The sequence below is a fragment of the Tinamus guttatus genome, unplaced genomic scaffold (assembly GCF_059628265.1).
Source record: "Tinamus guttatus ecotype Peru unplaced genomic scaffold, ASM5962826v1 Tinamus_guttatus_pri_ptg000198l, whole genome shotgun sequence".
NCBI classification, from domain to species: Eukaryota; Metazoa; Chordata; class Aves; order Tinamiformes; family Tinamidae; genus Tinamus; species Tinamus guttatus.
Genome location: NW_028288732.1, coordinates 647,323 through 663,732, shown reverse-complemented (window position 1 = coordinate 663,732; position 16,410 = coordinate 647,323). Strand labels below are relative to the sequence as shown.

General features: G+C 43.0%; 1 protein-coding gene across 7 annotated transcripts in view; it reads right to left on the bottom strand.

Moving 5' to 3' along the window:
• The window catches only part of MCF2L2 (MCF.2 cell line derived transforming sequence-like 2), a 135,004-nt gene that overhangs the window by 90,737 nt on the left and 27,857 nt on the right, over positions 1 to 16,410 (bottom strand). For 6 of the 7 annotated variants that reach the window (XM_088523851.1, XM_088523853.1, XM_088523854.1 and 3 more), the window contains exons 4-10: positions 14,063 to 14,153; positions 12,735 to 12,854; positions 8,284 to 8,400; positions 4,884 to 5,033; positions 2,836 to 2,960; positions 1,231 to 1,345; positions 477 to 596 (exon numbers count right to left, since the gene is read on the bottom strand). In XM_088523851.1, the coding sequence (XP_088379977.1) occupies positions 477 to 596; positions 1,231 to 1,345; positions 2,836 to 2,960; positions 4,884 to 5,033; positions 8,284 to 8,400; positions 12,735 to 12,854; positions 14,063 to 14,153 (838 nt within the window). The remainder of the gene's footprint in view (positions 1 to 476; positions 597 to 1,230; positions 1,346 to 2,835; positions 2,961 to 4,883; positions 5,034 to 8,283; positions 8,401 to 12,734; positions 12,855 to 14,062; positions 14,154 to 16,410) is intronic. The other variant, XM_088523852.1, reaches the window with a different exon arrangement.

Here is a 16,410-nt window from a genome sequence, read left to right as displayed (position 1 = left end):
CCAACTGATTTTACTGACCACATATTCATAAGCTTAGTCATGGTGGGATGTAATTAGAGGTGTCTAACAAGCATTGAGTGGAAGGGAAATGCAGATTACTCTAATTTACGTTCAGGATTGAACGTAAAGAGATGGGCAAAAATCACAGTATTTCTGAATCTTAATTCTCTGCTTAAGAAAGAGATCCATGGCTTTTTCATTTGTTCATGCGTGCTCTCCTCTGATTCATCTTACTGATTTGTTCAATAGATTTGAAATGCAGGTTTTTCATCTGGCTTCCATATTTCCAGGTAGTAATGCAAGTTTTCAGAAATCAGGATCCTAGTTTTGTAATTTGAAATCATGTCCCACAAGAACAGAACATGGCATAAGGACATTGATAGAGTATAAGGACAGTGATACCAGTGTAAGGACACTGACAGATTTGTCTGGAAGAACACATCTATAGCAGCTAGCATATGATACTGAATGCAAACCTGTCCTTTCTCTTCCAGTTGTTTCTGCTCCTTTAAGAAGTTCTCCACTCGAGTCACGCTGTCTCCAATGTCAGCAAAACTTGCTTGTGCTTCCATGAGATTATCCAACACCAGTTTCACCTAACAAAGAGAAAAAAAAATAACCCAAACCTTCGTAAGATACCTGTATAATTATAACAAAGGTATGGCTTCTAAATACTTGCTTCTCTCTCTCTCAGCTTTCAGAATAGAAAAGCCAAGGCATAAAGTCATAACCAACTATTCTTCAAAGAGCTGCATCCCTTCTTCATTATTTATTTAGGCCAGCTGAGATTTAAAGACTTTGATTGAGTCAGAGTCTCTATAATTCCAGAATCTCTGTTATTCCATCTTCAGAGCTGATAACGAGGCTTGCTGAATTGAATTTCACAGACTGGGACTTAGGTAGGACTGAGCACTTACCATCACAGAAGGTGTGATATACGGTAACATATCGCTCATAAACACACAATGATTTATGAAGAAGTTGGTGTTTCCCATTTAACCTAGCAGGCTGGTACCTTCCTCACTGTACCTTATTTAAATGTTCTAAGATATGTGATAGCTGGCAAAATTTTCATTTTGTTGTTTCATCTCAGTGTATGCTCTTCCTATTTTATAAGCAGTGGTTTCTCTTGCAACCTTTTTTTCTGGACTGCCAGTATACTGTAACTATAGCTTAAAGTTTGAACATATTTACCCTAAAACAGCTAGACATAATAAACAAAGGATATACCTCTCTAAAATCATGTTCAAAGTGCCGAAGCTGCAGGCATTGTTCCAATTTTAGGTGATGCTTGGTCCAAAATTGATCGAAAGCCTTTTCTGTTTCATCCAACTGAGCCAATAACCTGTTAAAAATAGAGTGAAAAGCACTTACTTATCTCCTATAGTACATATAGTACATTACAGAACAAGAGATGGTGGGGAACCTACACCTATGTAAGTAGCAAAACAAGATGTGTGTCAACTCTCCCTTAAGCAAAAGCAGAATATTTGCAAGGGGACAGGGAGGAACATGACTGACAAGTGACAACCACATGGCTCCAACAGTGGCAGCTGCCTCCTGTCCTGCAACAGGAATGTGGTGCTGATCCATGTGCTGGAAGCCCCGTGTGGCTTTCTCTCAGCTTCCACCTAATTCTTCAAAGAATTCTTCACCCAATCCAACTCAAGTTGATGCAGATCAAATATGATGCAATCATTAATTTACAGAATAATTAAAGCAGAACTCTACTATTTGTTGTTCAGTTTCTTTGGCCACCAGAAATAGGCAATAACTAAATCATTTTTTCCCAATCTGCCTGCCCCCACCACAAGATTAGAGGCTCATAATGCCTGCTATTGACAGCGTTCCACTTGGTGTAGATAATTAAGCTTTTTTTTTTTTTTTTTTTTTTTTTTTTTTTTTTTTTGGGGAAAAGGAATTAATATCAAGGTGTTCCCTCTCCTGAGTAATGCATGTGACACACCAGACCAGTGAGTCATCCTCCTCACACAGTCTCTAAATGGTCAGTTAAATATTCTACAACATGGAACAGTTCCAAGAGAAAATTTTGGGCAAGCAGGAGGCTGAACCTGGTGTCCTACAGGCTGAGCCAGTGTTGGAATCACCAAAGAACCAGGGTAAACACTGCTACCTCCCTTCTATTCCTCTTAAAAGCACAGCAGTGTTTTCAACTGATCTCTGAAAAATATGTTTTTAATCAAAACTTGATGAATTCAGGATGAATCACGAATTGTTTGGGGATGACTAATTTCAGATTTTAAAGTACTCAGTGAAAAATAGCAACTCAGCTTTATTTTTGGCAATTTTATTCCTACAAAACTCTGTGAAACACTAACATGACATTTCTCTTTCTATGGCATCACAGGGCAGGGAGAAATTTCTACACGGTGCTTAAAGGTTATGGCAATAACCAGGACTGTAGGAAGGCACAGGGGTTTCTCTCTCCCCTTATGCAGCCGTGCAGGGGTTTATTTTGCGTATCTTCTTCATCCCCCAGGCATATTCCCCCTCATCACACATGGCTTTAAGTGTCACTTTCTCAACAGGCACAGAAATTTGGAGGATGTGCATATTGTGGGGAAAATAAAGTCCTACATTAAACCTCAGTCAGATAGTTAGTGGTCCAACCAAAAGCATTCAGGACCTGTTTGAATTTGCCTGGCCAATTTTGTCAAGAAACATCTTATAACCACTGTCTTCTCTCAGTTACCTATCCAATAAACAGCGAGTAACTGCAAACTAGCGGGAATTCACAGTCCCTATATTTAAATGAGGACCTAAATTACACATGCACTTCTTCAATTAGCTTCAAAGTAATCTAGCTTCACCGACCTTTCCACTGTTGCCACATTTTCCAGTTCATCTGGGCTGAGTTTGCTGTTGGCGCTTCGGGTGACTGGCTCCCTAATGCATGTCAGTAGGGTGGCCCCCTGCTTCACTGCTAGTTTCAGCTCATCCTGAGGGGAAAAAACAAGCCACATACATTTGTGTACTCACCCAGTGGTGCTCACATAGGCCAGGTGGACAATATGGTAATGCTAAAGGAGGATTCTTTTGTAGCTATTAAAAAGTTGGAGCAAAATAGAAATGTTTATCAAGAATTACATGGTCTTTCTAGAAATGGAGAGACTAAGTCTCTTCAGTGGGAATGGTAGATGCGATATTTCCTGAGAAGGAAAAAGTGCATAATTTCCAAGCAGATTGGGTTTTTGCCTTGGCAACTTTCATAACAAAATAAATACTCTGGCACAAATGAAACTCATCCTGCAGATTGTTCAGTGAGCTTACAGTGCTGAGACATTGCACTTCTTAAAGGAATTTCCTTAAGAAAAGCCTTGCTGCGCTGAGCTACAGCATGTCAGCTCTCAGGGAGTCATCCTCAGAAGAAGGTGTCCTTCCCAGCATGAACAGAGAGCCATGAAAAGAGAAAGAGGGCTCAAAAATTAACATGTCAGCTGGAGGAGACTGCAGACCACTGCACGACTCTAGGTAACAGTTAACTACTCTGTCAAATTCCATATGCACAAGGGAAGATGCAGTAACAATGATTTGACACTCAGGAAATCCAATAAAGAGGACCAAATAAGCACAAGTGGAGGCAGTGGGCAAACTTTTGTTTATTTGAGCAGTTACATTTTGGAGAAGGCTGCTTTGGTACCCAGTTGTCTTCCAGGTTTTATGGGAGAGGCTGAGTTTGGACTGCAGCACAGTCCCTTAGCGCAGATGGCTTTGTAACCAGAGCACGACATTGTCCTGAAATCTATTTTTAAGTCATGAGGGGATATCTGTGAAACACAATCTTTATTACTTTCCTGGAAGATAGGGATTCCACAGTGGAACATCATCAAATCTTGGAGATGCTATAGCTCATGCCAGTTAGAAGAGAGCAGGACAGAACACCCCCCGTGTGGCAGACCCAGCTGGAAGGGGTCTATGTGACTGGAGAGCTACATGGGAGAAAGCAGCTTTGCTCACTCTCCAAGTCAGTGAAGAATTCACTTTCACACCACTGAATCCTCTACCCAGATTTTCCACCACTGCACTTTCTTCCTCTGCATCATTTTCAGGATGGGTTTCCTAGGGTGCTGGCATGGAAATGTTCTGTCGTCAGCCTTTTGCAGAGATCTTTTCTGCTGCTGCACAAGGCTGGTCACCTCTCCCTGTGCTGGGACACGAGCAAGACTAAAATCAGTAGAGATCTGCAGCCTCCAGAAGTCTGAGTACTCTTTCTATCCAGTCTCCAGCAGTAGGCAAAGCCCCTGCAAGATTTTTCTGACAGCTATTGTAATTCCTAACACTCTGAAACAATTATTAGTCACATGCCTGCTGGAGAAAGAGAATGACTATTTGCTTATTTATTTCCTATTATCTGTTTATTTATTTCCTATATTCGTGAAGGCGGAATCAGTGCCAATTCTGTTTGCAGCAACGCAAACACAGAGCTGGGACAGATCTGCTTACTCCAGACAACTTTATAGCCCTTTCAACCCCAATGAAAGGCCATCTCCAAACCAACCACACAGCAAGAGTGTTCCAGAACCTTACTGCTTTGATTGGTAAAAATCTGTTCTTCATATCCAGCCCAAGCTCATGATCTTTTTTGTTCTTTTACTGAAATAACTGAAACAGTGATTTTTTTTTCTTCTGTTCAATCCTGAGGCAACAGATTTTTTTTTTCTGAGGTTAAACATACCCCAACGTTTTTTTTAAATTTTATTATTTTTTAAATTCTCCCAAGATATGACAGTCATCAACTCCTGAACCCAGGTTTCTCTCCCCTTCAGTTGTTTCAGCTGATGGACTGATGATGGTGGAAAATTTTGCTAAATCCAGAATCATACATCACACTGATAGGGCTTTCAGCACGTGACAACATTCACCTTCAGCTTGCTGTGGTGGTCAGTATGGGCTGAGAGGAGCTCCTCCGTGCACTTCACATCATTGGGAAGTTCAGTCTCTGCTAGGTCTGTCCCGAAGGTCTGCAGCATCTGTGCTGTTGTTTTTACTGTCATTGCAAAGTTTTCAATAGCCTGGAAGAGCAGGAGGGTCACAGAGTCACACACTGGTTATTTTCCCTTAGCTTGGTAACAAGCTTAGACCTTCAGACATGTGAGCACTGCATGCCTGCAAAGCTGCCCAAGTTGCCTCCTGTGGGTAGATCTGCTACAAGCTACAGATTAAATCCTGTGCCAAAAAGATATTTTCCACAGATTTACAAATTCATCTTCATAAACCAGCTGGGAAACTCCCAGGGCTTAACAGACAACAAAACCACAGCGGGCATCAGCTTCAAAGCTGAGACTGAAACTTCACATTCTCTGCCCATGCTTGCTGGGAGAATCTGTTGTTTTTTTAAATATTTTAATTAAGGCTTTATTTAAGTTGAGGAGACACCAAAAGCACACAGAACTTTTAAAAAGTATCTTTATACAGTCACAGTCTGTATACAGCAGCAATCTGCCTCCCCACACTTCTCAGACTGTGCATCTCGGTCCTGTCTGACCGTACTCGGTGTATTCCAGTCACTCCCTCCCATCTGTTCATATTAGGACACAAATACAAGAGTTACTTGCTGCCAATGGAAAATGCATCCATTGCAGCATGGCTGCTTCTCTATCCCTTGGGTGCCCCCTCAACACAAAACTTGCAGAATGCTGTGGCTTTATTGCAGATAGGGAAAGCAAGGAAGGCTTGGTAAGAATGCTACACTTTCAAACATATTTATCAAACTCATGAGATGCAACTTAAACCTTTGAATCTCACACCAAGTAACTTCACAGAGATTTTTTGCATGGTCATGTGCTAATGTCTTTAGGGACAGAAGACAGAGGCACTGCCTCTTATAGCTCTCCTTCTTTACACTGTCTGATCTTAACCATACTATGGTTTGAGTCAGTTGAGAGAATGAAGGGTGCTCTTAACCCATACACTACAAAGCCAGTGGAAGTTGCATTCCTTTCTCCTGCAATGATAGGAACGTCCCATCTGCAACCACAAGAGTAAAAAATATGCTCTGGAGCATGGAAAAGCAAAGCAGAGGGAGACCCTTACTCAGAAGGGAGACATCAGAGACCAATTACATTACAAAGACACACAGCTGCCCCATCATGTCATCTGAAACATGCCCTGCACCAGGCAATGCTAGAAGGGTTCACAGCCTTCTTTTTTTTGCACCATAAATTTATGCCTGCTTTCAGCAGCACAGACCCACATACACCATGGCTCAGTGCATAGCAGCTCAAGCCTGTTCCTCCCCAGTGCAGAAACTATTAACGTTGCCTGAGATGTCACATTTCTGATACAGGCAGAGCCATCCACAACAGCAGGTCCTGTTTGCTAAAGCCAAAAGGTACTCAGTGAGCTGGAAAGCTCATGGTTTATTAAGTCATTCAAGGTAAGAAAGGAAGAACAAGAACCAGACAGACAGATTGCAGAGCCAGTACTACCCAGGAATGATTTGAAGCTGTTTCACACACACACACAAAAAAGAAAGCCAGTAGGGCAAGATATGAGAGCACTAAGAGAAGCAGCAAAGGGGATGAAGACAGCGGCTCAGCAAGTTAGGAGGTCACCTGCTCCAGAGCCCGGTGTTTCCCTGATAACAACCTCCTGCCCCGCAGAGGTTTGGCTGGTGGCACAAGGTATGGGGAGCTCATTAGTGCTCCGCCTAATAGCACGCCTGCCCGGCCCATCTGGTGGGCATGAGCAACAGAGTGTTTCTTATTCCTAGACTGTGACTGCAATTTTTGTTCTCAAGTCTTTGGGTTTGGTAAAAATGCTCAAATAAATGTAACCCCCACATTTCTGGGTTGCATATCCACGCGCATCTCAAAACTTGGCCAACTGGCTATCTTTTATCAAACTCTACCCTCTCAAATAATGCACTGTTCTTAATAATACACCTCCTCTTACCCACCTTCCTCCCTTTTCATGTTTTTCAAGGATTTAGCTATTTGAAAATTCACATACTACACATTTCTTGAGACTCACCCCTCCTGAAAGGGCAGTTTCCTGGGTTTTACGTTTTTGACAGATAGGCCTGTTCACTTTCTACCTCCATCCCAACCTCACTGCTGTCAGCACAGCCATGAAGATAAGGAGCTGGTGTTAGAAAAGAAACTCGCATTCTGCATTTGTATATTTAGAGGACTAAAATATTTGGTGGTTCTCAAGAAGGTCAGTAAAGCATGGAACACAATACCACAAAAATGACAATACTATTTTAATCTACAAGAGTATTGGTTTAGTACACAGAAAATATCATGAGATCAAAGTCTCATAAACAAGCAAACTGTAAACTGTTTTGGCTTTTTCCAAGCCAACTCAGAAAAATTCTTTCGCTGAGTTTTAAGTCTCGTTTGTAGGTCAGGAGGAACAGACAAAAGCCCAATTTTGCTCAGAATATAGTGAAAAATGGGGCTACTTAGTACTGAACTCTGATGCCCTCCTCTTGCAAGTCGACCCACACAGATGCAAACGCTGCTTACAGCCCCAGGGAAATTAATTCAGTTTCCAGTATCACGATCCAAACTTTTCAGCTTTTTACTCAGATAGGATGAGACCACATTTTGGCCCATAATGCTCTGAAATCTGTGTTTCGTAAGCTGACACCTTTTCTAGGCAACTTAATGAACTGTTTACACTATTTTGAAGATCACCAATGAGAGGTGTTAACCAACCTGAAAAAAAGGAACTATCAAACCAATAACAAGTTACCTAAAAGCCAACAGAATAAAAACCTTTTCTGCCTTCCTGCAATTATTAATTGTTCTCAGGTTACTGAAATGAGGCCCAGCTGGAGCGTTATGTTTACACAGCACAGAGATGAAAACAAAGAAAAATAAAATCCAGTATCCTGAAATTTTTTTTCTCTTAAAAACATGGATATAATTGCTCATTAAAGTGAGAATCTTGAACCTTGATTCATTAAAGTGCTAACGCACACATTCAACTTCAAACACGATGTGAAGGCCTATGAATTTCATCAAGTATTCAAAAATTAAGAACGTGCCCACAGGACTTGCTGAGCAGGAATGCTGACACTGTTAAAGCCCAGATCAGCTTGAAACTGAAATACAAATCAACCGTTTCAAGTCAGAAGCTGTGGCAGGATTTACTCTTCTCCCTTTGGGTCATAACTTTCCTGTTTTCATGAGTCCCTAGTAAAATCTGCAGGCTCAAACGTGGCTGGGGAGTTGTTCCTTGGTGCTTGCTCTGTGGCCATCAGCTGGTCCGCCCTGGGCACGGACGCGGACACGAGGGGACATCCCCAGCACTCACGGTTCGGTGGTGGATCCACTGGCTGTGGCCGTACTCCAGGGTTCCTCCCAGCTCGCGCGTCAGCTGGCTCTTGTCGATGTACCCGTGCAGATCCGAGACCGAATTCAGCATGATGATCTGAAACGAGGAACCCAACACGATGGATTAACTGACAGAAACGTGAGCCCTTCCGGTCACTCTTCCTAGGATTCGAGGATTTGCCTTTAACATATACAGCCAAAGTGCAATTCCACGATAGCTAGTAAGTTCTCATTATGTATTTATCATGTAATGGCCACAGTTTATTTGCTCTACATTTTGCTTTCTCAACATGCACACGGTCATTTTAAAACTATCCATAAGCTGATACCACCTTGCTCCCTGATAGGTGGAGGATGAAGCACATGCAACGAGAACAGAAGTATGGTATTTATGATATTCACTTAAAATTTCGACAAACCATCTCTGTGTTCTGTAGATAATCATTATTTACTGTGAAACAGGTTAAACAACTTCCTCAAGATCAACAGCACGATCCATGGAAATGCTTGAATGAAATTGGATGACTAAGAACAAAATTCTCCTTTCATTTGCATCATTTTGGGTCACTGTGTGTTCACCAACTGGTGCTTTTCCTATTTTATCATGATGTAAGAGAAAGGAGAGACAAACCTGAATTCCTATTCTCATTCTGAACCGTCTCTCATCATTAGTCTGCTTACATGAAAGCAAAACCAGATTCACTATAAGCTTCAGGTAAACATTTACAGTGCTAGCCAAAAACTAATAATGTCGTATCTAACAACACAAGACACAAGCAGTTATGCAAAAAACACACATGAATTTAATTATACCTTGTTATCCTAACAGCTAGAAAATACTCCGACTTCAACAACAGAAAATGAGGTGTTGGGCACAAATGACTACAAATCTTAAGCCGTAGGCTTTAACAGATGTGTCAAATGTATTACATGGCTCTGCTGTTTAAGGAAGGGTAAGTGGCTACGCCTGTTAGCACGCATTAATTCCAACAGAGAGCTAAGTTCAGCGCAACACTGAGCACAATGAGATGAGCATAGATTTTTAGAGGCAAGAAGAGGTACATTTTAAGCTGAACAGTGCTGTAAGAAGAGTCTTGGGAACAAGCCTAAACAAGTTTGTAAACTAATGTTGGTTAGAGAGTCATCCTAGAATAATTCAGGCTGGCAGGAACCTGAGGTCTCTAGTCCAGCCTTCTCAAAGGTGCGTCGGCTTTGAGATCAGGCCAGGTTGCTCAGGGCTGTATCCAGCTGAATCCTAAAAAGCGTCAAGATTTGGGACTGCAAAACCTCTCCAGGCAGCCTTATCCATTGTGTGATCCTTCTCATGGTGAAAATGTTTTTCCTTGTATGGAGTCAGGATCCCTGTTGTTTCACTTTATCATCTCTCGTCCTCCTGCAAATGCACAACCTGGCTGTGAGCAGCCTGCTCAGAGCTATTGCAAAGCTGTTGTCGGGTTGCCCCCTCCCAGCCTTCCCTTCTCCAGGATAAACAAGCCCAGGTCCTTCGGCACTGGGAGCTTCCATCAAAGCTAAAGGGAGAGCTGCTCCCTGAACGTAAAACCAAAAGCTGCTTTGGGATGATCTTAGCCAGACGACTCAAAAACCTAGATCATCTTGGATTAACCTCAGCCTGGAGCGCGAAGGCTAAGAAGACATAAGGGCTCTTCCCCCACAGAGTGCTCGCTGACAAGTTAGAAATCTTTTGATGCTCCAAACTTCACTGAAGCTGCAGCAGAAAACTGCCATGCATTTTGCTTCCGTGAAGATGTTTGTTCTAACCTGATACATTCAGCCCAAGAGACAAAGCAAATCTTTTAATACAGCCACATATGGTGCTACGTCCCCCCACAGGCATCTCAGTAGGAGAGGAACAGGGAGCCATTCAGCATCTAAGAGGCAGATCTTACAAAGTCCTACCATGCCCCACGCTCCTCACCACAGCAAAAACAGCCAATCTGCAGCAACAGATGCTGGAGAGACACTGGAGCCATGTCTCTGTGTGGCCCTCACTGTTTTCCAGATTTTATCTTGGCTGAACCCTCATATCTTGTTCCTGGGAAGAGGCAGTTTCTCAAAATTTTCTTCCACAGGTTTTTATCAGCCTTATCACATTTATATGCTAGTAAGCCATATAAACCCTGCATTTTCATATTGTGTCTGGTTTTATTATTTTGGCCTCTCTGTTGCTCCTATTTGATCTTCTGGTTTGTATTCAATCTAATGTTGATTTAACTCAGCAGATCTATTTTATTGAACATATTTGCATCCTGATAGCTCAGATGAACTCTGTGTTTTCTTATCAAATTCATGCCACACTCTTGTAGCCTCTTTTGCATGTTCCTGGTCTGGCCCTTATTCATATTTATTCTAGTTGTTATAGGAAACGCAACATATTCATGGCCCAGTTATGGCATTAACATTGTCACAATGCCAAATGCACAACATGCACAAATCTGCAAATGGCTTAAAGGCTTATAATGGTATTAAGGAATGGTATTGGTATGTAGTTCCCCAGTAAGGATAGTTCCCTTGGGATCAGGACTCTTTGGCCCTGCTCTTAACACTTGGCATGCAGGATGCTATTTTTTAGCAGAACAAATAGATTCTTTCCTCTCCCAATAACTTCAGCAGCTCTGAAGCTGGGCTCAGTAGGTGCATATCCAGGTGGTCTTTCTAAGGTGAGCTGCAAAGAGAGCACCAAGCAACCTAGAATATCTCAAGGCTGTTGAGGGCAGGCTGCAAGCAGCCACGTGGGCAGGAGGCAGGGAGATGGAGCAACAAGGACCCCTCGCTCCTGGTTTTCTGAAAGGCTGCTAAGAGCGGTGTGAACATACCCCGAGTGTCTCAAAGCTTGCATGTCCAGAAGGACTCGGAACCAAACTCCTGCCTTGACTCTGCTGTCTGTAAGAAGGACCTATTTAAATACTTATTGCAGTTCTTGATCCTTGCTGCAAGTGCCCTCCCCTCTAGACTTGGAGGTTTCAAACTTGAAAGGACATCCTGTCATCAAAGGAATGGCTAAAAGCACAGAAGATGCTGAGCTGCTAGCAAATGCTCCTCTCTCATTAAGTTGTGCCTGGCAGTTGCTACAGTAACAAATTGTGGCTTACAGGAGCATCCATTAAAAAAAATTAAGGGCTAAAAAATCACAAGATTTTGCTTTGTACTTGAACATATATTTTTAATATCAATTTAGTACTGAAAAGGCATCCTTGTCAGCCTACAGATAATGGTACTATTTAAGCCACAATACCAAAAAAATATATTCACAGTTTCTTTTCTGCATTCCCCCTTTAATAAATAAGCTTCTGTCTCATACTTCAGCGGGAGCAAGAAGTGTCTTAAATATCTGAACTTCAAACTTAGGCATTGACAGAGTCTGGTATTTGCTGGAGGAGAGCCATGGGTCTTTTGTAAAACAATTTAAAGCCAGAAGCAAAATCCAAAACAGTAAGTGAGGTGACTCTGGTAAAAGCAGCAAGGAACACAGCATGAACCTGTTCCAAGATGAAATACCATTAATAATCATCATGCAAGCTTATTTATAAAATGCCCTGAAACCACAGGCAAACACGCAGTTAGGAACAACTCCCGAGGAACTCACACAGAACAATCCAAAACTTAGAGTGTCTCAGGTTGGATCATCTGCTGCAAATCACATTCTCACCAGCCCAGCACGTGTCAGGTAGGGAGAAAGGAAGCACAAAGCCAGCTATGAACCTTGCGTGGGTGGGGACCATAAAAGACATCAGAGAGAGGCAATTTCCTGCAAACTCGTAACCAGGACACTGTCTGATTCTCAACAGCCCCTGTCGGATTCTCAACATTGTGGATGACACACAAACCAGCACAGGGTTCAGCGCAGCCTTCGCAGCGTGGCCACCCCAACCACGTGTTTGTCACTGCAGTGATGAGATCCCCGCCTACAACGTGGGAACAGCTCCTCGGAGAGAACAGCTGAGATGACACGACTTCAACCCAGTTTGCAGCAAAAATGATTTTCTACATGGGAACATGTGCATTCAAATCCTGCTAAACCTCCAGCAATAGTTAACTCTTTGCCATTACTGCGACTAATAGTGGCAAATCCCACAAACACAACTTAAGCAGGCACTGCTAAATACACAAACAGGTTCTGCTCTTTTTCCAGTATGTCCCCACCACTGGAATGAAAGCCAAAAAAAGTCATCTGATGCACATAATGAAGCTAGTTGCAAACATTCCCACATGCATCTCAAAGCTCGTTCGACCTCATTCAGGTTTCAGCTCAATCTTCCTGATACTGTATACGCTGCGCAGATCCAGATCAAAGCCCCTGACTGGCACTTGCAATCAAATGATAATTATGGGTTATGAGAAGTTTGCTGACACCTAGGAACTGCAGACATGGAGATAAGGAGTATGCATGGACCAAAAAATATGCATGCTTACCGGTACCTTCATTTTAAAGTCATCCCGATAGAGTTTAATGCCGATGTCAGCGATTGTCCTTTGGATAAAGCGGGAGGGCCGCAGGACAAACACCAGCTGCAGGTTTCCTGGAAACGCGCCCTGCAAGGAACACCAAACTGTTAGAAGGTACAACTCGGCCTTGCGGGAAGGCCAACACGGGCAGGACACATCCACCCTCGACCTGTCCCACCGCGGGCAGAGGACAGACCAGCGCAGGGTTTTAGTGCCCGGCCATGCAGTGGGTTTTCATAAAGGTTTGTCACAAACTCTGAAGCTTCTGCGCCAGCCATCCCTTCTCCTTCCCTGCTCCCAGACGGGAGCCGGTGCCAACCCCACCACAGCTTCCCCCTGCCCAGGCTGCAGCCACCCCAGGGCAAGAGCAGCTCCCTGCACAAAGCTGGTGACCTGCACGGCACTTGGTGACAGGAGCAGGTGGCACAGATGGATTTCCCAAGTTGACTGACCTATCTTCACACCCTGCAAAGGGTTTTCTAATTCTTTTAGCTTTTTTTAACATCCTAAGTGTTGCCCACACACAGCCACCCGGCACTTTCCTCAGGCTTGGCCCCGTTCACAACACCCAGGCAAATCTCTCCTGCAGCCCTTTCCTGAGCTCATCAAGCACCACAAAGAACAATTTCTAGGAGAAGGAAGATAAACGAACAATAAATGAAAGCCAGCTTGATCCACACTCCCTGAGGGGACTTTAAGTCACCTTGGACATCCCTCTACCCTAAACCTCAGAGCTGATGCAACCAAGGGCTACATAAAAGCTGTTGTTCCTTGCAGAGCACACGTTCCAGATAACACACCTACAACAGCATCTGCTTTTATTAGCACTGAAAATCAGCTTAACTCTGACCTGCCCAAATGAGCCATCTTAGGACATTTTTTCTGAGATAGATCACCTACCACCGGATAAACCTAAGTCCCTTGGCATCCTTCTTTCCCAAGCAGGCCCTGCTGTCGCTTCTCTCGGTGCACAGAGGGGAGACTCTGCTACTCTCCTACTTCTGGGAACCCACTTCAGATCACTAGACTTAATAGCACAGTCATACTGGAAAATAACAAATCTGTCCTGGCAAATTAGAAATCTGTCCTAATTCAGCAGTAAACAAGGTTGGCAATCTGTTACTGCAGCTTCCTCCATCTCCTGGTTAACATGCATGACCTCAGGGATTGGGGAGAAACTGCATCAACAGCTAAAATAAAGAGCTGAAAGTGAGCTCATGAGACTGTATCCTCCGCTGAAGATTCAGCGGATAATTTTAATTTCTGGAAGATAAAAAACGAAGGCAGGCACTTACTGCTATTCGTGTCAGCGATGCCTTGACTGCACTCCATTTGTCCCGTCGTCTGTCTATGATGATGATGAATCCGATGCTGGCAGCCTCAAGACTGCAAAACATTAAATAAGTACACTGCGTTACGCGGAGATCCTGCTGTTCCATGGAAGTGTATTGCAGCAAAACACAGCCTCCGTCAGATCACCCTCCAATCCCATTAGGAAAGTGCAACGTACAGCAGAGAGAAGGAATATTTGGCAGAAATTCAGGGGAACGGGAAAGACAGCAAATGTGCCTCTCTCCAGTGTAAGGCTAGCAGCTTCCACAAAGCATGAATACTTTATCTGCTAAATCTCTCAGCTGCTATGCTACTTGCTGCCAAATCTAGGTGATATGAATAGTTCAGGAACACAAATTACACTGTGCTGCATCGAAGGGAAAAACCTCAGATCTTGCTTGCTCTGCAAAGTAATTCAAGTTATCAGGCACCCCACTGCAATGTTCATTCTCCAAACGTGCTGATGGCTGCCAGGACACTTGGCTCCAGGACTGGCATGGATTTCCCCACCATCCCTACCTTCCCTTTCCACACAGTGCCCTGGCAATTCGGGAGCACAAGGCAAGAGCTTAAGAGAGCACAGATATATCCTACCTATCCACAGAGTAGTTGCAAGACTGGAAGCTATTTGAAACTACCATCTTAATATATTGACTAGAATAATTTACAGCTACAGTTCCTTGCCTGAGCTTTTCCAGGGGTCTTTATGAGTCACTGATTTGATTCTCCATCCTGCTCATACCAATCTCACAGATATCCCCTCCTTCCCCACTCAGAAATCCCATTGCTGTGCAGGGCTCTGGGGGCACTGCTCTTCTCCCTGCCCTCCATGAGGGCTCAGAGCTGCACAGAGTCTTCACAGCTGAGCAAACTAAGAGAAAAACTCCAGAAATTTCTTTATATCAGGATGGCTCAGTCATCTCTGGTCAAATCCAAGCCAGGCAGAAAAAGTACACGGTGTTATAATCAAACAACCTGCAATCAAAAAGCTATTTACCTCCTGGCCTTTGCACAGACGAAGAACAAGAGAAGTTGAACAAAACATTGATCCCTTTTCCTTTGTCCCTACAAGCAGCAGGCAAAATTGCTACTTTTTTCACTGGAGAGCATAACACCACTTTTTGCCTTACTCTATAAACACATATTGTGCCCAGAAGGGTCATGAAGCAGCCCAGGCAAATCATTTTTATGGTTTGTGAGGGGCTGGATTTGAACTGCAAATTCCTGCCAATAAGGCACCAAAGAGCATTAGCATCACCAGCTCTGAGCATCTGCCCAAGTTGTACAGAATCAAGAACAGCAACAGAGTGTTTAGGAAATCAAAACCATTCTGGATATTGCAAGTTTAAGGGAAAATTGATTCCTTAGATCAATTTTGTGGAGGATCCCAAAGATCCTTCCCAAGGCAGAGCAGCAGAGACAGCTCGCAAGCTACCCTCACATCCCTGCTTCACCGAGGGGATAACCATGTGCTGCTTTCCTCCTTGCTTGTGTGAGATCCATCAACATTTTTCTTCTTTGTTTAGTAATTTGCAGAGAAACATTCAGGTCACTGCAGAAAGGAAACAATTGCTAGAGATTGTTATGTTATTTGTAGCAATCTTTTTCCTAAAACAGGGAGATTTGGGGGAACAAAAGGAAGTCAGTGCAATTCAGTGCAGTTTAAATGGCCACACAATTAGATGACCTTCAAAAAGGATTTTTCTTTAATATCCTTTGCACATTGTAGACAGCCATGTTAATTTTTGAGTCCCATGTTAAAGCAACAGGCAAGTGGGTAAGTAGACATAATTTTAAAGAACAAAACAGATTATCAAAACATGGGCTGTACTGCAAAGAAGCAGAGAATATATTACTGTAATCAGCATCTAACTTTGTTTTCACAGCTTTCACCCAACAAATGTGCAGTTGTTGAACAAGTCTCAGATGTTAATTGCACACCCAGAATGAAGTTCAAATCCAGCACAATTCCACTGAACCCAGTGATTTATAAAAAAAATTATTGACAAAGCAAGTACATTAGCTGAAGTTCACAAAAGGTTGATGTTGGTCTAAAGAAAATATGACTCAACCAGTATCAGATTAATAAAAAGAGAAAAATGTGTCCTTCGTAAAATTTATGGCGCACACAAACCACAAATAACTCTATCCATAAGCCCAATATTCACACTAGCTGCCCGCAAACAGAAATTGCCTTGTTTTGCACATCTTCCTGGTTTGAGAGGCTGACTGGAGGCTTTCTAAAAGGAGTTCACGTGGAAGTTGGGAGCCCAAAAAGAAATCAGATTCAGATTCTTACATTTACACCTTC